The sequence below is a fragment of the Triturus cristatus genome, chromosome 8, assembly GCF_964204655.1.
Source record: "Triturus cristatus chromosome 8, aTriCri1.1, whole genome shotgun sequence".
NCBI lineage: Eukaryota > Metazoa > Chordata > Amphibia > Caudata > Salamandridae > Triturus > Triturus cristatus.
The window spans coordinates 1,137,763,809-1,137,791,549 of NC_140591.1; the positions used below are offsets into that span (position 1 = coordinate 1,137,763,809).

General features: G+C 41.1%; 1 protein-coding gene and 1 long non-coding RNA gene across 7 annotated transcripts in view; one reads left to right on the top strand and one right to left on the bottom strand.

The window, feature by feature from the left end:
• Nucleotides 1-27,741, bottom strand: part of LOC146805511 (uncharacterized) — a 457,188-nt gene that overhangs the window by 331,761 nt on the left and 97,686 nt on the right. The window lies entirely within an intron of this gene.
• LOC146805512 (interleukin-1 receptor type 1-like) overlaps nucleotides 1-27,741 on the top strand; it is a 237,300-nt gene that overhangs the window by 50,448 nt on the left and 159,111 nt on the right. For 3 of the 6 annotated variants that reach the window (XM_085622783.1, XM_085622781.1, XM_085622785.1), the window contains exons 2-4: nucleotides 8,199-8,273; nucleotides 9,025-9,134; nucleotides 9,860-9,929. In XM_085622783.1, the coding sequence (XP_085478909.1) occupies nucleotides 9,872-9,929 (58 nt within the window). In that variant the 5' untranslated portion in view covers nucleotides 8,199-8,273; nucleotides 9,025-9,134; nucleotides 9,860-9,871. The remainder of the gene's footprint in view (nucleotides 1-8,198; nucleotides 8,274-9,024; nucleotides 9,135-9,859; nucleotides 9,930-27,741) is intronic. The other 3 variants (XM_085622782.1, XM_085622784.1, XM_085622786.1) reach the window with 1 other exon arrangement.

Sequence of the window (27,741 nt, forward strand, 5' to 3'; positions counted from 1 at the left end):
TCAATAAAAAACCCTCATTCACGTACACAAGTCGAAAAAGGCGGTATATCTTGGTTCTCCGTCCTGTTTAAAAATGTGACAGCATCATCATTGGGTTTCTTTTTCAGCCGTATGCGTTCTCCATCCGGAGGTGAAACACTGGTTATTGTAGTAGTGATCAGCGAAAGAGGAGGTGGGGGTGCTCTAGTGAAGTGAATTTTTAAGTGATGTAAAAAAAAACTTCTATACCTAGATTTGTATTTTAATCACTCTAGGTTCGAATTTATCTAAAAACTGTGTTGTGCGTAGGAAGACCTTTTATTAGTCTAATGCACAGAAAGTGTCCATAAAAAGGTCGACACGTTTCAGCCCTATGTGTTGCCCAGATGGGTCAGGGGGGCTTTCTTCTGGACCTAAGAAGTGTGAGGAGGCCGTGTATTGTCAGTCTCCTTGAATCCAGGTGCATTTAGCCCAAATTAGAAGCGGTCAATTAGTGCTGGCTCTTCTTTTGGCAAATTGGATCTTTCATCCAGGTTGCCAAAAGAAGAGCCAACACAAGTCGTGCTACACCTCGCAGCAGGTCAAAGAGCTCATTGGCTACCTGATGAAGTCCGCTATCTAGGACTTTACGTACTAATTGACCTATCTGGGCAACCCATAGGGCTGAAACATGTCGACCTTTTTATGAACACTTTCTGTGCGGTAGACTAATAACAGGTCTTCCTACGCATGGCACCGTTTTTAGATAAACTCAAACCTAGACTGATTAAAATTAAAATCTAGGTATACGAGTTTTTCAACACCACTTAAAAATTCACTTCACTAGATTACCCCCACCTCCTCTTTCGCTGATCACTACTGCAATAACCAGTGGTTCATCTCCGAATGGAGGAAGCAAACGACTGAAAAAGAAACCCAATGATGATGCTGTCATGTTTTTAAACAGGGTGGAGAACCAAGATATACCGCCTTTTTCGATTTGTGTACATGAATGAGGGTTTTTTATTGATACATTACACAAACATTGCAAACCCTGGTTACTCAGGTCAAGTGATCCATTCTCTTTTGATTTTGAATACCAATGCAAGGAAGCTGAATGGATTACAGTCCTATCTTTCTCCTTCCTTTTGATTTAATATTGCTAGAGACCTTCCACATCTGGGTGTACGCTCGACTCCATTGTCTGTCTGCAAAAAGTTCTTGAATAACCTCCTCCCACTTAGATGTCGCTTTTAGGACCAGTGAAATCCTATCCATTTTTCATGAATCATACAAGTGTGAAATCAAATGCCAAGCTGAACACGTATCTAGCAAAACCTATAAGATGTTGGTTTCTTCTGGAGCTGAGGGGAAGACATTCATGTGTCCCTGGTCGTTTTGGTCAACTGAGCAGACTGCAGGAATTGACCCTAACTTACACTAAATTGATCTTTCGCATCTTGGAAAGTGATGCAACTATGTCCCAGAAATAGATCGCCTAGAGTTTCCCACCTTCCCTCCCTCCACCTTGCCATAGACCCATTGCTACTTAATTTTATTAAAGGCTTTGCCCACCATATTGGTATTTCCTGGAGAAGGGTGGTTTATGCAGAACTAACTTCACCACATTTTCCCACACCTTTGCCGCCTGATGAACAATATAAGTGCATTGTCCCTCCTGACTGACTCCCAACATCAGTCATACCAGCAAATGTTCATCCCCAGCCCCATTGCCAGAAGTCTATTCTCACAGGTGTCCTCTTCAGAGCACCACTTGACTGCATCTTGGAGCTGTGTTGCCATGTAATACATTTCCAGGTCTGTTAGCCCTAGCCCTCTTTCCTGTGTTTAATTTTAGGACCCTACTCTACTCCTTTTGCCCACCTATATCAAAGAGATCAAATGGCTATTTTTCTAAAAGTGTTTCGGGGTACTGGCCACATGGAATTCTGTAATGCGTAAAGACACCGGAGGAGGAAGTCCATTTTTGCAAAAGACATTCTTCCTGCTATGGAGAGTGGCAATGTTTTCCAGAAATGCATAGAGGCCTGCATGAATAAATGTTTAATTGTATTTAAGAAATGTATAATAAATAATTACTAATTAAAAATGCCTTCCAAGGTTTTCATACTATACAGCAGTTAAAATGTTATACGGTTTAAATTAATGCCCTCTCAGGATTCAGATCTATGCAAAGGTTACTTTTTACTTAATTATCTTAGTTTTAGTATCCACGTCATAGTAGGGTTGTATTCTCACTAGCTAAGAGTCCGTTGTCCAGCCAGCCTCATATTGTCAAAACAAACAGGCTTTGACAAAACCAATAGGTCTGAATCTGGCTGCTTATCTTTTGGCTTTGCCAATGCTTAATTTGTTTGTGAATGGTTTTGTATGAATGGCGCACAATGTATGGAAACAAGCATTGTTTAAAAGCCTAAATGTATATATTTAAAAGAATATATGTAAATCACCAGTACTTCCTGGCACTGAAGGAGACTGCTTATTGTGTAGATGTGCACATTGTGCAGGAGCAGAATGCCTTCCCTCAGTCAGGTAAGCCAATGGCTGAAGTGGGCAACCGTGTGCCCTACTCTGTATTGCTATGTTGGATGGAAGCAAAATGTGAATGACACTGTAGCAGACCAGTGGATGAATAGGGCTGCCTAAACGCATAGTACATATATTGTCATCAAAACCTAAAGGTCTTTATGAAAATAGACATTGTATAAAAGCTGTGTGTGTATATCTATCTCTATCTCTCTCTATAATCTGCATGTGTGTGTTAAAATGTGATTCACACTAAAGCAGACCAATGGTTGAAAATGGCCTCCACCCACCTCAGCATACATGTTTGGGGAAATGAGTAAGCCCACTTCAGCCATTGCCTCTCTTGCACTGGGAGGGACTGCTTTAGTTCCTGATTACATGTGTCCATCTGCTTATAAACAAATGCTTTTCAGTGCCTGGACTGATTGGGCGATATTTAGTTTTGTAAATGATTTTTTCTTCTCATTGTTTGTCATTTTCGAATTGTTTCAAGCCATTCTGGTGTGTTTAAACTCTGACTTCAGCTTATTGTAATTCAAACTCAATAATATTTCTTTGCAACAATAAGAATCCTATTTTCCTGAGGTTGCAGTTAAAAAGAAAGTGTTTCTGCATGTGTTCTAAGTACGCTTGGCTAATAAGTCCTGTCTAAGTTTGATAAAGTTAAATAAGGTGGTTATTTTTTTGCAATAATGGGGCTGCCACGTTGTGCACTGTCATTTTTTTTAATTTAATTTTTTTATTCTTTTTGTGGCATCTTGCTTGCAAAGGCCGAACTTACTTGCTTTGACAATGCTTGTTAAATTGTGGGACTTTTTTAGGTCTCGCCTAAGATGGCGCATGTGTCGTCTCTTGCGGGACCCTATGTTATCTTACAGGGGACTTAATGGCCGCCCATTGCTTACCATTGACTAACTTCAATGTCACTTTAATTTGCTTCTTATTGGTCATCTTGCATAGGCTTCATTCGTTTTCATGTGTTTGTTACTCCCATAGTGCATGGATGTATTACTTGTTTTTCCACTGCACATTTTTTCTGATGCTACCTTTTTAGGTCCTGACTAGACCGCACTTGCGCTGTCGCATAGCAACCTGTTGTATATGGTTGGTGGAGTTCAACTCTGCCCATTGCTTCCTATTAGTCTGCTCAGTGTCCTTTCAAAATCCTTGCTCACTTATAGCTAATCCTGCTTCAGTGTCCCTCCTTGTTGTCATTTTCATCCTCCCACGGAGCAGTGCCTAACTTCCGGGTTTTTCATGCTGTCTTTGTGGTGTTGTTCTGGGACTCTTTGTTTCATTCACTCGCTCAGCTCTGATATGTTCCTGCTCCAGTGCGGCTCCACAGATCTTCATCAGCACTGCAGTGATTCCTGCTAGTGTCAAACACTGTATTGCATGCAAGATTTTCCACAAAACCCCCCACTCGGAGCGGCCTACCTAAAACCTACTGTATATATCTAGGTTTTTAAAGAGCAGTAAATGGATATGTGGACTTCTCCCAACCGTCCTGGGTACAGACCTGAGTTTGGTCTCAAGAGCTCCTCTGATCAGCATGTCCCACTAGCTGCCAGTTCTAATTGTTATATTGTTAAATCTATTGCTTTCACACAATTTTGCTGTAGTATCAATATCGTAGACGATAACTAGACATTGGGGTGAACATGGTGAGGTTTCCGCCACCCAATTTTTCTACGTGATTTTTGTGCTGTTGCTGAGAGTGAAGATGGGGTGTAAACAGGTATATTCCTATCTGGGAACCTCTAGTGATGGCCTGTAGTAGTGCGCCATAGTTTGACTAACGCTGGATATTCCTATCCGGGAACCTCTAGTTACTTGGTTTGTTGACGTTCGATCATGTATCTGATTTTCATCCCATTTGTATTTAGAACCAATCACTGATAAAATAGATCTGCAAGCACTTTACAAAACGTATAGCTGCCTTTGGATACCATTTTTCCCAGTGAAGCATCTCGCAATTGTCTCTGAAAAATGAACGTTTGTACAGTCAGGAATATTAACCTAAACAGATACACTTGAAAACGAATGTGTCTACTACATAACCCATATTATCGGGCAATCCCATTGCCCCCTCTCATTCCTCACACTTCTATCTCCTCTCTATACTGCCTGCTCACACATACTAAGCACAGTATATTTCCCGTGCCATTTGAAGGTTTCCATCCCTCAAACCCACACTCTCCTCCTTCTTAGGGTGTCTTCTGCGTACACCGGTCATCCCTCTTTATGCCTCTGTGGCCTGCTCTCACCTTCTTTTCTCACACACTTCCTGCTCCTCTAGCTCGAGTTCACTCACCACTTCCTGCACAAACTACCTATCCCTCTTTATCTTCTATTCTATTTATTCTGTGCAGCTCTCATCCCTATCTATTCACCATGTCACATAATTCCACTACACAAATACACACCACACAATTCCAATACAACCCACACAAATACACACCACATACAATTCACTACACTCAAAACCAAAACATGGGTAAAAGATCTCGTCATTTACGCCAATAGCTCTAACTTTTCCAAATGCAAGACCTAATTCATTGCAAATGCTTTTTTTGTGTAAGCAGTCTGAGAGAATGTGTTTTTGAGCTGTTACCCTTGTATGCGTCTCCCCTCTGTGTTCGTCAGTTTACCCAGCACCTTCCGCACACCCTCTGTTGTGCGTGTGCTCCCACTCCGCATCCATGACACCCGCCATGTTGCCTCTGTCTTGCTTTGTTGCCTCTGTGATCCCTTGGGGGAGTTAAAAAGAAAAAGAAAAATGACCCGGATAGCACTACACTAATTTGATCCATGGCTAAAAAACTTTAACAAAGCCAAAAGCTCTCGTCGCCAATGCGTGTTTTTTTGGGGGGGTAATGTCACTCACCCAGTACCAAGCAAATTACAGGGTCCTGCTCTCTGTTGAGCACCTTTTTTAATTTAAAGGTGCACTCAGATATCTGAACACACCTACAATACAAAAAAATAAGTGATCCTGTTATATAAACCTGTATTTCTTTCCAAAACGTTGCACGTGTATTATGTTCAGTGGTTTATATGCCTATAATTTAACCATGCGTATTCTAGGATAACTATGCATTTCCAGCCAGCAACATTAGTCTGGTGGCTGTTTGTGTTGGGTCAGCCTTCTTTTATAATCGTCATCCAGTCCCATGAGGGAAGAATGGTGTGAAAGTCATTTTAGTCAATACAGGAAACCAATCTACGTCTGCGGCGTGCAAACTCGCATTCTTATTTTCCACTTGAATGTGCGTGCGCGTGTGGGAAATGAACAATACAGTATTAGTAGTGAGTAATGTCACAGCTGTACTTTCATCTGCTTCTGCCCCAGGAATTCAGTGCTCATTTCCTGTAAATGTGTTGGAGCAGCGCCACACTAAGCAGGAAAAAGACATTTTGTAACCGCCAAAATCCAAACAACTGTAAAATTACAGTTTAAAGACCTTCGTTTTAAGCTGCTTTAGGTCTGTGGGTTTCCTTGAATTTTTTTGGCATTAGAAATGAGGTTTCACAACAACTTTATCTGTGTATATACAGGATCCCTTTGACTTTATGTCAAACTTCTGCTCTTGATGCTGGGAGTGAAGGTTTTAAAATCCTTCATGAGTAAAGCCATGATTTCTAAAGGGCATCAGAGAAAAGTCAAACCTCTCTAGTTGGAGGACTCGTGGGAATCTCTGCCCCTTCCAGTCATGGCTTTCTAGGAACATCTCGTGCGAACATCTGTTAGCTAACCTTGTTCTAGGTGGGTTATTCTGCAAGTAAAAATTTTACTCGAGTGTGCTTGTATGCCTTTTAAACAGCCTCCTCTGCCCAATTCTATTGGGAACATCTTTTTGTCACTTTACAAAAGCCCTTCCTCTGCACCTCCTTTAAACATTGACAACTTCCAACTCCGTTCCCACTCCAAGACCCTGCTTCTACTTTTTTGAGGAGCAACGTTACACGTTTCTGTGTTAAACTGAGCAAGTGGCATGCGAATACCCCAAATTGTACTTGTTTTTTGTGTTTTCACTTGTATTCACATGGCTCCCGTTGTACAAACAGCCGCACTCCCCTTCTTTTTTCGTCTTTTAGGAACAAGAGAAATCCACCTGGGACATTTTCCATATTGGTAAATGTGCTTTGCAAATCTAAAATTGCACCAGTCCATGTCATCGGAGCATGAAAAGATGTTGAAGAGGTGGGGGGGAGGAGAGGGGGGGGTGGGATGTTGTGTGCCACGCTCCTCAATATTTAAGAGATTCCGACTTGAATGTCCAAGGCAGTTCTGATAGAAGCCAAAATGCTTCTTGGCCTCTTTTCAGTGAGATACGGTACAGGGAGAAGGATGGAGGACATAAAGGCTTTCCAGGTTAACCTAGCTATTGCCAATGCAGAGGATGTAGATTTATGTTCCATTTCTGGTGACTATCCCTATTACACATAGGTGTGGGTAGGAAAGTTAAGTTGTGTACATGACAAATTCCTAGGTAATGCTAGCCACCGGCCTGGAATAAACAATTGTTGCATGAGGCACTACATGAATCAATGCAAGGTTTGTTTAGTGGGTTTCCAGAGAGCTCAGAATGGGATCAGAGAGATTATTAGTATCAGTTGGTTATGTGCAGAGTTTTCACCAGAAAAGGCTACGTCTAATGAAGAAAGTCTGATCGCGTCTTTGCCTTGTCACGGTCTCATTGATTTGCTCCCTCTTAACCCTCACTCTTCAAGGTTACCTCTTTATCTGTCCTTTACCTTTCTATCCATTCTTAATTCTATTTCACTCCCTCTTCTTTTGTGCCCTAATTTCTCTCCTGGCCTTTCTCATGATTCTCCCTTATACCTTCTGCTTCCTCTTGCCTCCACTTTCCCCGAGTAACCACTTGCGGTTCTGAAAAAATTGAATCTGGTAATTACTTGAAGATTTTATGTTCATGCATGCATAAGAGATGCAACTTGCAACTGTAAACAGGAAGCCCCGACTCGCGCTGTTGTTGCACTGGACCTTAGGGTTAGGAAGTTAGATGTTGGGACTTCAGAGGTGGGCACTGGATGGCCTATTAGTGATGCACCAAGGGCGTCAAAGGGCCCAGTGCAAGCAAGGAAAATGGTACCTCAAATGGCTGGTTGAGTAATAAAAACCAGCCCTTGGGTCGTGGTTCCATTTCACCTGCAACATCATTGATAGTTAGGCCTTGGGTGTAACTCTCCCCCTGGGAATGGAAGAGAATAGCCAGTGGAGGCCTCCCCATAAAAACCGCCAGTTTTCAGCATAAAGCAGCATTATTCTTTTCATTGGTGAAATTATTCACAAAACACTCTATTATATTCTCTTTAAATATTTTTTATATTTGTAGCTAGATATTGATCAGATAGTCACCACAATTCCACGTTGAGCCGATGGGCACATTTTAGGTTTGTGTGCAAAACAGTAGTCAGGAGAGGTTGTTCAGTGTGAATGATTTAATACGGTCTCTAAAAAGTGGTGTGAAAACTTACAAAGCTATTTTAGTGGCTCCTATTTTTCATCATTGTAATGCCCCTTCCTTAATGAGCTGTGACTGAAACATGTGTAATCAATGCTATTTGAGCAATTTGTCCAACTGAGACGTGTATTGTCTGACACTCGGTGAATTGAGAATGCTCCATCAAATGTGCAATGACTGACTGATGTATTCTTATTTTTTTAGGGGCAAATGATTTGAAGAAACAACTGGATAACATCCACCAAAAATGAATTAGGACATAATGACTTGCAGCTTAAGGTATGTGCACATCATGTTAATTTACAGGAACATGCTGGCATGGTGAATCAGTGGATTTGTTAAGTGGTTCAGATTGTAGAATTGAGCGGAACAAAGTGATTTTTGATTGGAAGTAAGGACTTAAGAAAGAAAAATACATTTTGACTAATCCTTTTTTGCATGCCGTTGGCAGCAAACACAACATTTGCATCCTCATAGCTAGCACTCATGTTGTAACCGTTGTTTACTCCTCAGAATGGAAGACCCTCTTGCTCTATAAGCATGTTCATTCTTTGGTACAAGTTTACCTGATAACTGAAAAAACAAATATTGAAAGTTAGATGTCTAAATGGTTGCCTTACTAACACAAAGGATGCACCTGGTCTGATACTAGAATCAACTCCACATTGGGAGGATCACTGGTGTGTCTTTTGTGTACAATCTGAACTCTTATGGGTTTTGTTAATTATGGATAATTGAAGATCACAACTCTTATGTAGTGTGACCTATAACACTATATATGCTTGAAGAACTTAGCATTAATAATAAAGAAAAGGATAATTGATTAACTTTGGATGAAAGTGTTAATTTAATAAACCGAATCAGGGGTGAGCCAAGTGGGGACGTTTTGTCCTCTATCGGAAAAAGCATTACTTAAATATTATTCCTGGAAAAAAGCCCCTTAAGTGTACAGCATAGTTAAACACTTAATAAAGAGGGTTATCGTATAATGCTGCTGGGGCTGTAAATGAGACAAACTTTTTTTTTTTAGCTGCGAAGCCTGGTCAGATAAATTATACTGCTGGTTACCACCCATACCGGAATTAGGAATTTGGCGGATAACACCATAATTCTGCAGTTTTCCCAGATACATTTTGACAGGTAAAACTTGCTGAAAATTGTCATGTGGTAAAAATGTCCAGTAATTATTGGAGCTTGCGGATTTTTGTGCAGTAATCACTGAAACGTTCATATAATTTCTCATTATCGAGGATAAAAACATAATTGGGAGCTTTTCATTGCATCTGGTCAATTTTGATCTAGTGGGGTCCGAGTTCATTGGGTGAAATAAATATCTGCCCAAACGCCGGCACCTGTGAGGAGGACCGAAATCTTTAGACATTGTTTATTGTTGACTTTGCAGATGCTCGAACAGTAGTAATAACCTTTATTTGCAACATCACAAATTAGGCAGTTTTTGAAATACTTTGTGAATAAAACATGTAAAATAGGATAATTGTGAGTGCCATTTCTCTACAATGATCATTCAAATATGTGTGTAATAGGGGGTTTATAAATGCCATTAAACACCTATTCTGTTAACAGAAATTTTAATATTTTGAAAATGGCAGTGACGAACATGGTTTTAATCCTTGCAAATTACCGGCTGCCTTCTTGTTGTGGTTTGTTTTTATAAATACGAGAATAGGTTTATAATATGTACAGTTAATATTAATTAACTAAATTCCAATTCAGTTTTATGGCAGAGTTGATCCATTGATATGTCTGTGAGTGGAAGTGAAAAAACATTATTTCAGAAATGTGTCTGAAAATGTAAAAATGAACCGTTTCAGCCCTCCAATCTTGTTTGTTTGATTTCTTTGCAGCATAAGGTTACAATGGCATTTTTGGTGGCAGTCTGCATAGCCCTGTTATGTCTTTCTCTAGTCAAGGCAGGTGAGTACATGATTGATCGTAGATTACTCAGAAGCATTGATCTTTTCTCTGTCAAGTTGTCTGAGAGTTCAGTTTGCTAATGCACTCAGATCTCATTCACTCAAGGCTTGTTGTATTTTTTACAAACTAGTCGTTTTTCTGAGCTTTTTCCTATGATCTTGTTTATGTTGCAAAATGCCCATTATTGGCGCCGTGTAAAAACTGAAGGTCTTCCCTGTTTCTACTTTTCTGGTGACTCATTTGCATCTACGGCGCCTGTTTCCTCAGCATTACAACACCAACATTCCTCTTGCCCTTGCTTAATCTGCCAACACGGTCAATTTAAGAGCTGTTCAGCTTATGCTGAGTCATTCTAAGTCTCTGCATTGACTCCTAGAATACAAACATTAACATTGCGTTTGCATAGCCAACACTTGTGTCCCAAGAGGAGGATGAGAGTAGCTTGTCGCCATCCTACTTTACTAATTCATGGCTTTCAAACTTCTTGACCACAGAATAGATGCCCAGCAAAGTCCCTGATCTAAAAAGGAATGAATAATTTCTTTAATGCAAATTAAGAATATTAATGCTCCATCTAAATTCTTGAAAGGCCTGCCACTTATGTCCTTAGTTTAAATTTGCACAAGGTTTATGTTAAACACAAAATGTGCTGATATCACCAAAGGACCGCTCTCTACACTTGTACCTTTTTGTTGTCAAATCATTAAAGTCCTTAACAATTATGTCTTTCATGTTGTTGCATTAATAAAGGGAGTAAAAATAACATTGTCATGGAGAATTTGGCACTCGCCTTTTAGACATAGACTTACCTCCGTTGTGGTTTGGGAAAATAATTTAATTTTATATATCTAAAAAGCCCTAATCCAACAGTCCTTGTGTGCGTGCTCTCTTCACCTGTGAAGTAGGAGTTGTGTTCGATAAATATATACTATAATATAACACTTCCTACTCTTGCCCTATATTCCAACACCTGTTCAAGATTGTAAGTGTGAACAGTTCTGTGTTTGAACTGTTGCGGTCCTATCATTTGCCTATGTGTGGCAGTGGTAACTAGGTTTATAGAGCAAGCTTGAGCTCTCAATTTGTTTTCAGGTGCTTGAAAATATGAACTGCTTGCCAAACCACAAGTTTGTTACCCCATGCATGGGGAAACAAATAATAGGAAGAAAAATAGTACGTTTCCTGGAAAACTTTTTATGTGTTTTGACCTAAATGAAAAGCAAATAAACAGAAATTAAACTTGTAAACTGCAATGGGTCAAAGTAAGGAGAAAGGATGCTCGCAATGAAGAAGGCTCACAAAGTATGTTAATGTGTGAAAAACTAATACTGAAACCCCTCATGTAAATGCGACACTCACAGTATTGCAAAACATGCTGAGAAATGTATAATGCAGGGTTCATAGAAATCGTCCTGAAGCAAGTGAAGTGGTACTATTTTAATATGCTTTAATTCAAAATTATTGTTCACTGTAAATTCAGATGAGTAACTGCCAATAGAAATAATTTCCAGCGGCAAATTATTTAAGTAGGTGTGATGGGTACTGGTGTAATTGGATGCCTTTAGGTTTTGTCCTGTTCTCTGCCCACCTAATGCCTACTGATCCTATCCTTGCAGTAATGGCATAAGATGAGACTGAGGCCTGAATTTGAGAACGGGGTGCGCAGGCCTGGTTTGCCGCTGATGTGCACCCTCGTTGTATAGACTGCTGATCATGCACCCCATTACCAATTAGCAGAAATAAATGGCCTGTGCACTGGAGAGAGTGCCTCCGAGAATACATTTCATAAGAACTTAAAATGTATTCACGTCTATGACCTGGTTGTGCCCATTACCTTTCAGACATTGTGTCCCAGGTGGCTTATGCTTGGCTACTTTTGTGATAGGCTTCTTAAAATCATAGAGAATCTATTTAGCCTTTTGACTTAAGGCGCTTTAAGCTTACGTGTCCTGATATTGCTGTTCTTCTTGGTTGCTTGCTTATGTTATTCACTTTGGAGTAAATGGTGGTATTATAATGAATAATAGCAGAAAGGCCAGCTACTTCCTTTCTCATATTTTAATTAGTTCATTGTACGTCCTTGCACAATGTTATAAAAAAGTCTCTTAATACCCCATACAGAAATCCTTCTATATGGTGGTTATATTTCATGCGTTTTAAATTTCTTGCTGGAAGCTGTGCCCTTCTGTAATTTACTAATGTCAGTCTTGGAGAAGGATCAACGCTTGCAGTGGGGTATTAAGTATCAGTACTTCTTTTGAGGACACAGACGCGATGAACTATGGATGAATTAACACGATGAGCTGATCTGCAGTAAAGAATACTGGCAATGAGTATTTGAGCAGGATTGGTTTGTACAGCATATACACTTGAAATAAAAATGTATTGACACGGTACACCTGACAAAGTGATAAAAGGATTTTACCTTGTTAGGCCAAGTGCAACATATACTCTGAAACGAGGGCAGCTATTGGGCAAATATCCAATGACCTGCAGAAATCTTGCTGCCCATTAATCTGCTGGTAAAAATAAACGTTGATAGTAGAATTGGTGTTGAGGAGACGTTGGGTGATCAGGAGGCACAGCTGATGGCTGTTGGTGAATCCACCCATCAGACAACGACAGTCCTTACTTTGTTGTTGTATTTCAGCTTTTAATTAATGACTGAACACTTATCTGCAGCTTCCTCAATATTTGTCTGTGCCCTCACAGCCGTCCGGCGAATGCGTCTAATGTTTTAGGCCTTGCACTACCAAGGATACACCTCTGTGCTTTATCCTTTTGAACTTAGGTTAGCAGATGGTTGATGTGTTGACGGGACATCCATTTGTGTTTACGTATGGTGCATAGTCCATTTCTGTATCTGTTCTTGGCCATTTCCAAAAATATTTTGAACGTGGTGCATAGAAATTTAAATGTGATGGTGGCTGTCACTGGTATCCAATGATGTGCTTTTTAGGCAGGTTCCATGCTTGCCCTTTTCTTATAGCGAGGGACCAATATTTTCTCATTTCTAATTCTAATCTTTCAGTTACTTTTGGATGAGCTAATTTCACAATTGCAATTGGCCTTATTCGCACCCCTTTGTACGCTGCTAGGGTGAATGAATTCTAGAGCCTTCCAAAGCAATGATAGTGGCCCCCCTCACTTTTTGAGCTCAGATTGAGGCTGTACATGGTGCTGAACGCCAGGCAAATCGGATTGTATCCCTCGCTTGTCCACAAGTGATTGAATTTAATTCTAGGTGTAAAAGTTCTATTTACAGACATTTCTTTAAGTTCTGTGATGCTGTTTTTTTCAATTCTCCTAGTAAATGTGGCACTCACTAATATTTGAACATATTTGATATTTTAGTTGGCGGGGTTTGATTACTGAAGCCAGTATAGGAGGGACTTATAGAAAAGTAACCGTAATGAGCGTGAATGCCAAGGCACACTCATAAACATTACCATTTGTCAACTTAATGAACACACAGTTGTGTTTACTTGACTTCCATTGCAGAGGAACAATATTATCCAGCTTAAGGATGTATCTGCGATTCAGGTCTACTGTTTTTAGCTTGATCTCGTGGTCTTTTATAATATAAATGCTGCCTATAGGCCCAGTAGAATCAGTACTTTGTTACGGTCTTTATCTAGGGTGAAAAGAGTCTCACTGATGAATGCTACTGAAGTTTCCATGTCCCTCATGGGTCTGAATCCTGATTGGCCATTATTGTGATCTATGTATTGTTAATCCACATGATCCTGAAACTGTATTATGACTTCTTATCAACGATTTTGTTCAGGTTCAAAAATAATAAATGGGCTGCATTTGACTAGACTTTTGGGGTGGCTATTGCTACCTTTTGGAGGAGCATGTTTAAAACACCCTGGACTACCACTTTATTGGGGATGCTTCGATGAGGTTTACAGCGTTAGAGCAGAGTAGTTGGATCAATATTTGATTCATGAAGCAGGCTCCTCCAGTATGCTTGACGTTTTGAATTGTCTGCCAGCTTCCTCATCTCGCTTACATCCTCCTAGAGAGTGAAAGACGAAAATGAAGAGGCCAAAAGAATGGTGTGTAGGATGGGAAGTGAACAAGATAACTGATTCTCATTGTTCACGCCCTTATTTATTTTTTTTATTTTTTTAAGTCAACGAAACAAAGGTAGTTTCCACAGTGTTCTTTTGTAGTATGATGACTTTATAAAATAAGAACTCCGGTTGGGGAATGTATGCAGATGTTAAATATTTCCCTTGGTTGTTTGATTGCCTCTTCTGATGCTGCTGACAAAGTATGTTTTAGTCCTCTTCAGTGTTATTTTCTCGCCTAGTACTTGTGAATTTGAAGCCCGTCTGTGATAGATTGTGGGAGTGTAATTTTTCACGGTTCTTCCCTTCCTCGTCATGCTGGCAGTCTCCTTCCATACCACTCCTTATGCTCTTGATGAGTAAGAAATCTATTGCAATATGTGAATGGTAGAGCAGATTGTAGGAATGCAGAAGAATGCGAGTTCTTCCAGGTCCATCAGAAGCATCACTGCTGAGTACTTCGAGGGTGGATCCATCTGTCCAAAACAGTTTGCAACCTTAAAAGTGCTCTGCATAAAATGCAACGCTGTACTTTGTTATGGAGAGCAGTCGATTGACTTCATTTGTCGAAAGCATGAAGAGCATCATTGCTAGGTTTCCCCCCCCCCCGAAGTTCATTGTTTGTTCCTCCAGTCTGTTTTTTTCCTTTTTTTCCGCAGAAAAACCCCAAAAAATTAATTGTTCAAAAAACCAAGAAAAAAAATACAAAAGGAAAAAGAAGAAGAAAAAAAAAGCTCTTCTAAGAAACTAACTTTCCTGGTTTAAAAAAAGAGCTATATTTGTTTGTTAGTGTGAAAGTTTAGATGAATGTATGTGTAGTGCGTAATTGACTGAACGAATGCATTAGTAGCGTATGGTGAATGTATAAGTGCAGAACTATGAGGAAGTGCTGCAGCATCACACAGTAACCTCTTTAACTGCAGTGTGCTGTAGTACTTACGAAGCACAGGGATGCAACATATGTATATAAATATGTTGCAAATCTATGCTTCTCTCTGCACGGCTGCTTAAACGGCAGCCATATGGTGACACAGGCACCCTTGCACCATGGTGCAAGGATATCTAAGTCATGTGGTGTTTGTTTTTGTGCAGGAAGACACACCTTCCTGCACAAAAACAATCAGTAAAGGCATTTGTCTCCTTCAATGTATGCTGCACATTTTAGCATGCATTGAAGGTTAAAAAATGAGGAGAAATGAAAGGAATTCTCCTTGTTGTGCTTTGCTGCACCAATTGTAGAATGGTGCAGCATTCACACACATGTCCAGATTTATTATTTTTGATAAATCTGGAGATGTCTTCTTCTATAACGATTCTGTGCAGTCACGCACAACAACACTTATAGAACACCCTTTCAAAGCAAAGTGGTGTGTATGATGAGGTCGTATTTACATTGAGAAAAAAAAGGTACACCGAGTGCCTTTTCCTATATTTGTAAATGTAAAAGAGTGTCTTGCGCTATAACTGTGTTACAAAAAGTAACATATTTCTGTTTGGAAAATTACTTGTGAATGATAGGAGGTAAGCATCGATGTTTGTCTTTAAAGATGCTCAAAGGAGAATGATTGAAATGATTGCAGTCCTTCAATACGTAGAATGGGAAATATTATGAACCACCCAAATCTGTTTTTTTACTAGTGTTTAATAGTGTTAGAACCCTTGCTGGCATGCATACGGCAAGATCAAGTAATCCGTGGGCTTAGATGGGCAATGGGATGGGAGGACCGTATATCGCTATATGCTGATGACATTGAAGAAACTCAAAACTCCTTCTCAGGATTAAACTAACAAAAAAAGAAGTTGGCACAGAAACTGAAATATAAAAGAACATCTTTATTAAACTCAAAATGAGTGTGACTACGTCACCCAGAAGCCGCAGCAACTGAATGAGGCAGTCCAAAGAGTACAGTACACTGGGGTCTTATATATGTGAGGGTTACAAACTCAGCATAAAAGAAAGGGGCAGTCCTGGCTCATGCAAGCATGCAAAATGCCAATATCGATATACAAAATCTGCCAAATATTAGCCAAAAGGAAAACATTCAAAACAAGGCAGCATGTAACCAGAACGTCCCCCTTGAGTCGTGTTTTTGCCCAATCCCATAAGTCAATCAATGACAGCACCCATAGGTCAATCAGCAATGGCAGAACATGTTTGTGTGCTTCAAAGGAAAGGTTGTGGAATAGGAAAACACAGGGAGAGAATAGCGAAGGCCAAAAGAGAAGAATACTAAAGGCTAACAGATAGTTGATATAGAGATTAGGTAGTCCAGACAAGGATTAGTTGAGGCCGGCTGGTGTCTGAGATGGGTTTCAAGACAAGGACGGAGGGGGTTTTTGACACGTTGCAGTCCAAGGGGCAGAGACACTTCGTGAATCGAGCAACCTGTGTAAAGGCAACACAAAATGGCGGTGAATGTAAAATGGAGTCAAAATTAAAGAACCTCAACATACTGCTCTACCTGGCCTCGCCGGCCCGCTCCCTTAATTGCCTTATCGATATTTGTGCAGCATATGGGCGTGTATCCGGATACACTATAAAATGGACAAAATCACACATCTACATACTCTCGGGCGCTCAGCCGTGACTCCCGCATAATTGTGACATCAGGATAGCGACCCAAGGGTTTAAATATTTAGGCATTTATATAACGTGCCAGGACACACATTTCATTGCAGAAAATCTCATGAAACCTCTGGAGCGATTTCGGAGGGATGTACAGTGCTGGCATTCCCTGTCACTCACCTTGCTAGGCAGGGCAGCCCTCTTTAAAATGATGGCGCTCCACAGGTTTTTATATGTCCTACAAAATACACCCTTTCCGGTCCCTCCATCGTACTTTATAGCAGTCAATAATGAAGTAAACAAGCTGTTGTGGGATGGTAAGGCGACACGTATTGCTATGCACAAACTGGTGAAGGGCTGGTATGATGGAGGAATAGCGCTCCCACACATAAAAGTATACTATCGGGCCTCCCAACTGGTGGTAATAAATCAATGGCTTCATGCTGACCAGGAAGACCCGGCGTATCGCATGGATAGATATCTCCTTGGAACAGACAGTATCATGGGAGAGCTCTACAACAGGAATAAAACTAAAAATCTTACAGGACCTACAGCGCATACAATTAAGATCTGGCACGCAGTGCAGAGGAACATGGGATGGGAGGGAGTCGTGACGCAGGCAACGCAACTATGGGACACAAAAAAACTAGGTAGGCTAAGAAACACGAAGGGGTTCAGGCAATGGGACCTGATAGGCATCTCGAAGGTGGGGGACTTGTGGAAAAAGGGGAAGATTATCCCGTTCACACAATTGCAACAAAACTATGGCTTAGCAGACACAGAGACGTACAGATACCTGCAAATAAGACATGCACTGACGGCACTAATCCCGCAAGGCACGCAGTGGCCAGAATCATCACCCCTCGAGGACAGACTACTTACCTATCATATGATGGGAAAAGCCATCTCACTAACCTACAAAAAAATTATAAATAACCAACCGGACCCGACAGAAACCCTGAAAACTAGATGGGAGACGGACTTGGGCGAGCTTGATGAGGCAGACTGGCATGCAGCGGTGGCTTCCACAAGGGAGGTAGCGATCCCAGCTAGATTCAAATTAGTACAACTGAAGATGCTGCATCGCACATATTACACCAGGACACTACTATATAAATTGCACAGAGCAGATACACCGCTTTGCATCAGACAATGTGGGGAACCAGGCACATTCTGGCACATACTATGGCAATGCGTAGAAATTAATAACTATTGGAAAGCAATCATGCGCACAATCTCGCAGGTCACTGGTATAACGGTGGCGCCTGAACCAAAGCGATGCGCACTAAACATCTGGGAGCCCACAGACCTTAATCAGGCAGCGCAAACGTGGGTAACGCTTGGTATGGCATTAGAGAAAAGGAATTTTGCGCAGCTGTGGGGAGCCAGGCAAGTACCTACACTACGAAAATGGTGTAATGGTATGGACGAATTGATGGTAACTGAAAAATCAGTATACGTCCATAGGAGATGCCCCAAAAAATGGACTCGGATATGGGGGAAATGGAACGAGTATCGGGGTAACATTTGCGATCCCCCACAGGAAGAAACACTATTAGACGACTCCGACTAGCCAAGGTGTATACAGGAGATAGTAATAATTTGTATTTTGATGTGGGCAAAGAGATGGTGCGAAATGTTATGACATAATTGCGAACAGGTCCTTGATGTACGAAAAATGGCTGAAATTTTGAAGATGTTATGTATGTAATGATGAAATAACATGGTATTGCAGATGTTGTTGAAATTGAAAATGTTAATAAAAATATATATATTTTTTTAAAAGGCGACTATGCATACAATGAATCCACGTGGAATTTATTTATACCGCTAGTGAAGCTCTGACGTGTCTGACGCCCTACCGTGCCTAATCCCGGCGCCCCCGCCGGTGGGTACTCTCCAAGTAGACACCCTTGTCGTTTATTTATACAAACATGGGTAGCTATTGACGGGCACATTTAATACACACGCACACCAAGCCATTCAAAGGGGATTCGAAAAAATTCGACCAAACTATGCAAGAAACCCCCCTCACGGTTAATAAAACACACATACACCGCCGGATGTGTAATACTTTTTATTTTACTCTCTGGAAAGGAGACGAACCTCAATTGAGAGTCGCAGCGTGCTCCTGGCTGAGCCCAATGCTGTGTTACACCCACCAGTGCCCGCCGAGTGCCACACGTCTGTGTTGTATTCCACCAGCTAGTGTGTATGCTATGATACTCTCTAGCCCATGTGCACTGTAGCACCACCCTGTGAATATGTCATGCCACACTTGCCTTCGCACAGGTTTTATTGCCCCATCTAACGTGCCTTCCTCGATTCCTATGTTATAACGCACAGCACTATGCCATACATTTTACAATCTAGGATCCATATCTTTGTCACGGTACATATGCAACATTACACTCCCCAGCACGTATTTTATATTACAAGTTTAGAGACTAGTTAGGTTACACAACACTGCCCTGTGCATATTGCACTCGAAGGCGCATATCGCATAGCACGCGCTAGTGCCTGTGCTATCTTGCGCTCTCCAATGAATCTGTAATTGCGCACAATGTATTGCATATTATATTTCACGCCCGGTTCATCTTATATCACACTTTTTGGTGCTTAGTGTATACCATATACTATATCTAGTTTTAATTTTCAATCGTGCTCTCAGGACTATGTTCAATATAACACTGCATCCACCTACCCTTTTCACGGGCATTACATTTTGCGATGCGGGGGTGGAGGGTCAGAGGGTGTTTCTGCCATGTGAGCCCGGAGTCACAGTCACAAACGTCCTCTTCTTCCTGAATAAAAGTGAGATTATTTTAAGTAGTTCGCACAGACACACATTTTAAAAACAATAAAGTTCCTAATACTCACCTTCTCTGAACAGTTAGCTTGCTGCCCCATCCCCCTCCTCCCTATCCTCTGTTGTGTGAATCCATGGACTAGCCTCCTCCCTCCTGCCATGCATGGTCTGATGTGCTGCCACTGCCCTCCCTCAATTTAGTATGATGTACCAGTCCACTCCTCCTGCCCTCCATTGCCCAATTCTATGCCCCATCATTGACCTCCTGCTTAAACTCTGTGCTTAGCTTGCTGCCCCTATTCTCCTTCCCCCTGCCCTCCGATGTCTTTGTGCATGCCCCTGCTCCATCCTTTTTGCCCACCATGTCCCATGGACCTGCTACTCCTATCTACTCTGAGTGTTCTGTTGAGCTGCCACTCCCCTCCCACCTGCCTAGCATTGTCAGATGACTGTAACCTGTCCCTGCCACCTCTAACCTGCCTGTCCACATGCCATGCCCCTATCCTCTTCCTCCTGTCCTACATGGTCCATTGTACTGCCACACCCTTCTGCCCTCCCTGGTCTGTTGTTCTGCAACTGCTCCTCCAGCCTGCCCCATGTGGTCTGTTGTGAGGCCCCTTCCCCTGAACTTTCTTGTCTGTGCACAGGTCCTGACCCTCCCTTCTATCCTCCATCGTCCTTTGTGCATGCCCCGCACCCTCCTTCTTGCCCATCATAGCCATTGTGCTGCCACTAACCCTCCCACTTGCCATGCATGGTCTTCTGTGCTGCCATGGCACCTCCCACCTTCCCTGTGTGGTCAGTTAGCTGCCCCTGACCCCCTCCCACCTTCCCTCCATGGTCTGTGTGTATGCCATCACAGTCTCACTGTTGCTCTTCATGGTGTGTCTTGCTTCTAGTGCCCATCCTGCCTGACCTCCATGGCTATCTTGCTTCTCCTGCCCTGCGCCCTTGCCCCCAGCCCTCTGTTTACATGTGCAGACCCCTACTCCCTCCCTCCTGGCTTGTCTGTTCCATTGTAATGCCCCTGATCCGTCCCTCCTGCCCTTTATGGTCTGTTATGCTGCAGCTTTCTCTCCTGTCTGTCCATTATGGTCAGCTAGCTACCATTGCCTCTTGCCCCTTTGTTCTCTGTTGTCCATGTGCATGGTCCTGTCCCCTCCCTCTTGCTTTCTATGGATTGTTGTGCTGCACTCCCGTCCTGCATGCCCTGTGTGGTGTATTGTGCTGCTGCAAACCCTGATGCCTGCCCTGCAAGGTCAGTTTTGTGCACCTTTCCATGTCCCTCCTGTCCTCTGTTATCAAAGTCCATGTCCCTATCCCATTTCCTTCCATGATCCAATGTACCATACTTGCGAACATTTTGAACTTGGTAAGAGGGAGATTTTGAAAAAAAAAACGGGGTATTGATTTTCCCCTTTGAGTTACATTGAAAAAGAGGAGTTTGTAGACAGGAGACAGATCAAATAAAGCCCATTTGAGCTTAAAAACATTGGACGTTTCCTGGCTGAATCGGGTCTGTTGGCATGTATGATTGTACTACCATTGCCTCTTCCTTCTGCCCACAATGGTCTATTACATTGCCACAGCCTCTCTTGCAAGTCCTATATTGTTGGTTTGTTGCCCCTGCCCCCCTTTCCACTGCCCTCCATAGTCCGTTGTGCTTCCACGACCCTTCCTGCCTGCTCAGTGTGGTTAAATTGTTGCCTTTGCACCCTCCTACCTGCCTTCAATTTTCAGAGTTTGTGCCCCTGGCCTCTGCCTCTCAACAGTATCCTAATGAACAACTAGATTGCTAACATTCTATATTTATTACAAAAGTGTGGAACACCTGACATCATCTTGATGTAATCAAAACTGTAATACCTAGAGCATTTCCTTTAGAAATTACATATATGAGAGGGACTTATTGGCATCAAAATTATGGTTAGTGCTCTAAAAGATTAAAATAAGGACATATTTTCTGAGTTTTCAAATAGCGACAAAGCACTTTTAAATTATTTGTTATTTTTATGTTTTTTTATCCAGTTGACCACTTGATTAAATGTTGAACTTAGGGGAGAGGATGTGGTGTTACTTCCAGAACTGCAGACTTTGCAACTGGGGAACCAGGTTGAAGTTTCTGCTTCAGCTCGACAGTCTGTGATTCTGGTCAAATCACTTAGTCTCCCCATGTCTACGACCAAAATGAATTTGTTCTTGTGAGATGTAACCAATGCTCATGTAAAGCACTCCAATACCTGACAAGTCTGCACTATATAACACTGCAAAAACACAAAATAATAAGTGTTTTGCACACTTCTGTCATTGGGCTATATTTGGGCTACATCTGGGTGATTTTGGGCTACATTTGGGCTCTTTTGTCTCCGGTGGCCATCTTGGGAGATTTATTTGTTATGAAGTTTCCTAATTTCCTCATGTACTGCAGTCTCCTCAGTAGGAAATGCTTTCAGTTTTTTACTTTGATTCCATCATGAAGGTATTCAGATATGTCACACATTTGCCATAAATTCTGAATGTTAGCACTCTAGTTGCTCATTAGATCACTGTAGTAAAACTACTGTTCACCATGGAAGTCTGCTCCTGGTATTAAAAGGGCATGTTTCAGTCTGCATGTCAGAATTTTTTAATGAAATAGAAGAGGATTTGAGAAGTCACTCAAAATGTGCCCTCATTTTATTTCTTCAGCATTAATCATAATTTCTATGGCAAAATGAACCCCCTCATTGTGTTCCTTTTTGAATTAAATTTTTTAAGTGTTACCAGTTTATTCCAATCAAGATGGCTTCAGGTGTGTCATACTTTTTTCATAATGAAGACAGTAAGCGCTCTAGTTGTTTTTAAGAACATTCTGGGACATTCTGTCATTGGGCTATACTTGGGCTACAACTGGGTGATATTTGGGCTACATTTGGGCTCTTTTGTCTCTGGTGGCCATCTTGGGAGACTTATTTGTTATGAAGTTTCCTAATTTCCTCATTTACTGCAGTCTCCTCAGTAGGAAATACTTTCAGTTTTTTACTTGGATTCCATCAAGAAGGCATTCAGATGTGTCACACATTTGCCATAAATTCAGAATGTTAGCACTCATTTTGCTCATTAGATCACTGTAGTAAAGCTACTGCTCTCCAGGGAAAACTGCTGCTGGTATTGAAAGTGCATGTTTCAGTCTGCATGTTAGAATTTTTTAATGAAATAGAAGAGGATTTGAGAAGTCACTCAAAATGTGCCCTAATTTTTCTTTCTGCAGCACTAATCATACTTTTTATGGAAAAATGAACCCCCTCATTTTGTTCCTTTTTAAATTAAATGTTTTAAGAGTTACCACTTTAATCCAAGCAAGATGGCTTCAGGTGTGCCATACGTTTTTTATAAGTAGGACTGTTAGCGCTCTAGTAGTTCTTTGGAACACTCTGGGAAGCTGCAGTAGAACACAAAGGAATCAACTGACAGCCTCTGCCCTTGTTGGATGTACATGTTTTACTGAGAATGTCAGACTTCATTCTCACATGACTGAGAAAGATAATGTGAATTTACAGAAAATAAGCTCTCAGTTTAGCTTATAGATCACCTTCCAAACCTCTGTGGTAAAAGCATGAGAAAATATTTTTCTCTCAATCATGATATCCCAGCAGAAGGCTTTTTCACATGGTGAAATCACCTTAGAACATACCACAATTCCTAAAATGAGTATGGTACCATCAACAAATGATTTATAATGTAACTAAAGTCTTAAAACCTTCTATTAACTGCAATGCTTTTTAATGAGGTGCTATCATGTATATTGGTCCCAAGATGGCTGCCAACACTTCTTGGATGAAGTGCTGACAGCCAATCAGATCTCTGGATGAGATGTGTGGTTAGGCTCCCCCCACATATATATATGCTTTTAAATGCTATTTTCTCAGGAAATACTGAACAGATTTACACCAGACCTGCAAAAGGTACTTCCTTGACCTTATGGCTACCTCTCTGCCAAATTTCAAGTAATTCTGTTCAGCCGTTCGGGCTGTAGCTGTGTCTAAAGGTCCTATGGAAAAATGCATGGGGAAAACGCGTTTTGGGACCCCCCTTTTTTCTCGGCTCCTGCTTGACGAATCACCCCGAGACTTTCAGGGTAGGAGCTGAACGGAGCGCCCCATTAGTTTTGAAAATTTCGCGAGGATTCGTCAACCGGCGCCAAAGTTATTCAAAATAGAATTTTGAGATTTCCTATGGAAACTAGGTTGTAACTATAACTATCTACTGGCGACCGCCAGTAGATAATGTGTGTGTCCCAAGTATAGCTTCAAGCGTCCTTCCACCGAAGGTGATAAAGCAAAGGAACGGCACACCAGGAGAATGTTCAAAGTTTTATTGTACACAAAAAGCAAGACGACGCGTTTCGGCGTTAAGCCTTTTTCGAGTGAAGTAGGATTGGCAAATTCCCCTAGAAATAGGCACCATTGTTTTCAAAATAAAGAAAAACATAGAAGACATACTGTGGTAACGTACGGAGCTTCGATCTTTCAATCAGTGACAAAATTAAGTATCAACAATAAATACCATTCATTATGCCGGTCTTTGACACTTGTTTGCGCAAACATAATTATAAATGCTGACCCATTATTTAACCAAACAAGACAACATAATTTGATCCTGCTGAGTTATGCTTTTCAAACCATGCGCAATACGTCATAAGCAATCAGGTCATTGGTTCTGTGTGCAAACGCTTCGTTAATACGTCATAATCTATACATTTTCCATTTATGAAGGCATAGATGCCGAGACTGGGCAACATTGACAATAATAGATGACCATATGCAGAAAATCAATCAAATGTTAGACATTGCAGCGCCATGATAATGATAAAATACCATACATGCGAACAGTTGCCCTAACAACATAAATTCAATCTGCAATTACGTCAGCAAAGGTTATGTATTGTGAGACATTCACAGCGCGACATGCAGTAATTGTAAGCATCAAAGCAGTGTATTGTGGGTAACGTACCCTTAATAATAATTATCATAGTAATAGAGGGTAATTTACCCTGTCGCTGCAGGCCAAATACGTGGCCATCTATTCAATGCTGTCACCTATACATGTTGCATGTTTATTTACTAGTCTTCTTAAGTATCCTGGGGGATAGCCACTACAATATAAAGATAAATTAAACTAATGTGCCTAAAGTGTGATACTTGATATCTGGACTGTAAAAGTGCTAATAGTGCTCGTTTGACAGGATATGACATTGGCATTGTCGCCAATGAGAATTCCCATATGAAAAAAGAAATTTTCGAGAAACCGATATTATCTCATTAAGGGATTTGTAATCATAAATGTTTCCATGCAATAATCTACAGGGAAAACTAAGGAATTAACCCTGTACTAATTCCAATTAAAATCAGTGATACATTGCAATAGATATTGAATCGGAGAACGAGATACTACTGCTGCGTCAGATTCAACCTATGTGGGTGGCCAATTCTTCCCCACTATTTAGACCATTTGGGGTTTTTGTATTGAGATCAATTGTGTATCTGGATTCCTTTATTCTCAAATTGCGCTCCCGATCTCCACCCCGGACATGTGGCAAAATTCGGTCAATGCCGAAAAAACGCAATAGTTTATTATCGCTATTGTGTTTGTGTGCAAAATGTCGGGCTACTGGGTAATTTCCATCTCGGTTAGTTATTGCCCGTAGATGCTGAAAGATACGTGTTTTCAGTGGTAACTTGGTGCTACCAATATAGTAATACCCACACGGGCATTCCAGAGCATAGATGGTATAATCACTGTTAAAATTGATAATTTTCGTGATTTTCTTTGTTACCCCAGTTATTGTTTTGTACTTTGTACGATTCACCCCATTTTTGCACGCCTTACATGATCCACTCGTGGTGAATCCATTCGGGGGATTAAGCCAATTGAGGCCCACTGTTTCCTGAGGATAGCTATGAACCAGAGAATCTGAGAGATTTAGCTCTCCTGTATGTTATTTTGGGACTTTGGCCAACATGCTTGCCAATTATGGGGTCCGCTGTAAGTAACCCCCAATGTGCCTTCATAAGTTTTCTCAAATCAGATACACCCTTTGCTGAAAGTAGTTATCATTCTTGGTATTTTATTGTTCTTTTTTGTGGGGTCTGGTTCTTGTTTGGGTAGATCTTTGAAAAGGAGTTCCCTCTGAGTTATGCCTTTAAGTTTCTTTTTGGCATTTTGCAGTGTTTTGGTACTATAGCCTCTGATTTTGAATCTATTCATCATATTAGCCCGCTCTGCGATATAGTTTTCTGTCGTATTGCAATTACGACGGGCCCGCAGCATCTCCCCATAGGGGATGCTTTCAATAAGCGGAACAGGATGATTGCTCGACCCATGTAGGATGGTATTCCCTGCTGTTTCCTTTCTATGGAGACGTGTTGTTATTTTACTCTCCACTATCTGTATGCCAATATCCAAAAGTTCACAGTAGTCTTTGCTAAGTTTGTATGTGAATTTGAGATTGTTTGTTTCCAATTTGTGTATGAATTGGATGGCCTGTTCAACAGGACCATCCTAAATTAGAAACAAGTCGTCAATATATCTAATCCAAATGGGTATGTGATCAGTGTATTGTTCGTTTTCATCGGCCCAGACAATTTGCTCCTCCCACCAGCCTAGGAACAGGTTCGCTAGGCTGGGGGCAAAGCAAGTGCCCATCGCCGTCCCTGAACATTGACGATAAACACTTTTCTCAAATAGGAAGATATTTTCTTCTAGGCAGTAAAGCATCATGACTTCTAACATTGCATTGTGTTCCCACATCGTAATGTGTCTGCTTTTAAGAAAGTACATGCACGCTTCTACACCTTTTTTTTTGCTCAATACATGTATAGAGGGAACACACATCAAGAGCGATCATTGTAAAATTGTCCTCCCATTGCACATCATAAATTCTTTTAAAAAAATCTGTGCTGTCCTTACAATAAGACCTCAGATTGACCACATATTTGGAAAGATAAAAATCCAAAAATATTGAAGTATTCTCCAATAATCCCCCAATGGAGGAAACTATTGGACGCCACAGTATGTCTTCTATGTTTTTCTTTATTTTGAAAACAATGGTGCCTATTTCTAGGGAAATTTGCCAATCCTACTTCACTCGAAAAAGGCTTAACGCCAAAACGCGTCGTCTTGCTTTTTGTGTACAATAAAACTTTGTACATTCTCCTGGTGTGCCGTTCCTTTGCTTTATCACCTTCGGTGGAAGGACGCTTGAAGCTATACTTGGGACAGAATTCGGTTGCTGTAACCGTTGAACCGGCACCAACATCGTAGGACTGGTGAGCCGCTAAACACAGCAGTCTGGGACACATATATATATATATATATAGATAGATATACTACATACTACATACTACAATCTACTGGCGGTCGCCAGTAGATAGTTATAGTTAGGATCGTGTTTCCATAGGAAATCTCAAAATTCTATTTTGAATAAATTTGGCGCCGGTTGACGAAACCGCAATCCGCTGCTGATGACGTCAGATATTACATCACTGATGACATATGTGTCTTTCTGAAAAATAAAAAAATGAAATATATGTATAGCTAAAGATGAATGGAAGAAGACATGGGTAAATAAGTGTCTAAATACAGTGATGTAATATCTGACGTCATCAGCAGCGGATTGCGGTCGCGTGAGTTATAGTTGCCTGCACTAACTATAACGGGGGAATTTCATTGTTTTTTTACGAGGGAAATGCCCAGCTAACTATAACATGTGTGAAACCTATTGTTTTTTAAGTGAATTTGCAAGGGTTTTTAAATGCTAATTCCTAACTATAACGTGTGTGAAACCTATGGTTTTTTCAGTGAATATATATATATATATATCTCTACTGGCGGTCGCCAGTAGATAGTTATAGTTAGGACCCTGTTTCCATAGGAAATCCGCAACATTCTATTTGGAATAACTTTGGCGCCGGTCGACGAATCCTCGCGAAATTGTCAAAATAGGTGGGGCGCTACGCTCCGCTCCTACCCTGAAAGTCTCGGGGGGATTCGTCAAGCGGGGGCTGAGAAAAAAGGGGGGTCCCAAAACGCGTTTTTCCCATGCATTTTTCCATAGGACCTTTAGACACGGCTACAGCCCGAACGGCTGAACAGAGTTACTTGAAATTTGGCAGAGAGGTAGTCCTCAGGTCAAGGAAGTGCCTTTTGTAGATTTGGTGTAAATCTGTTCAGTAGATCCTGAGAAAATAGCATTTAAATCAATATATATATCTGTGGCAGCTTACGGTGCGCTTACCGTGCGCTTACGGTAAGCTTACCGTACGCGTACGGTGCCGATTCTGATTGGCTGTTAGATCTAAGTAAACATTTGAATCGGTCGAA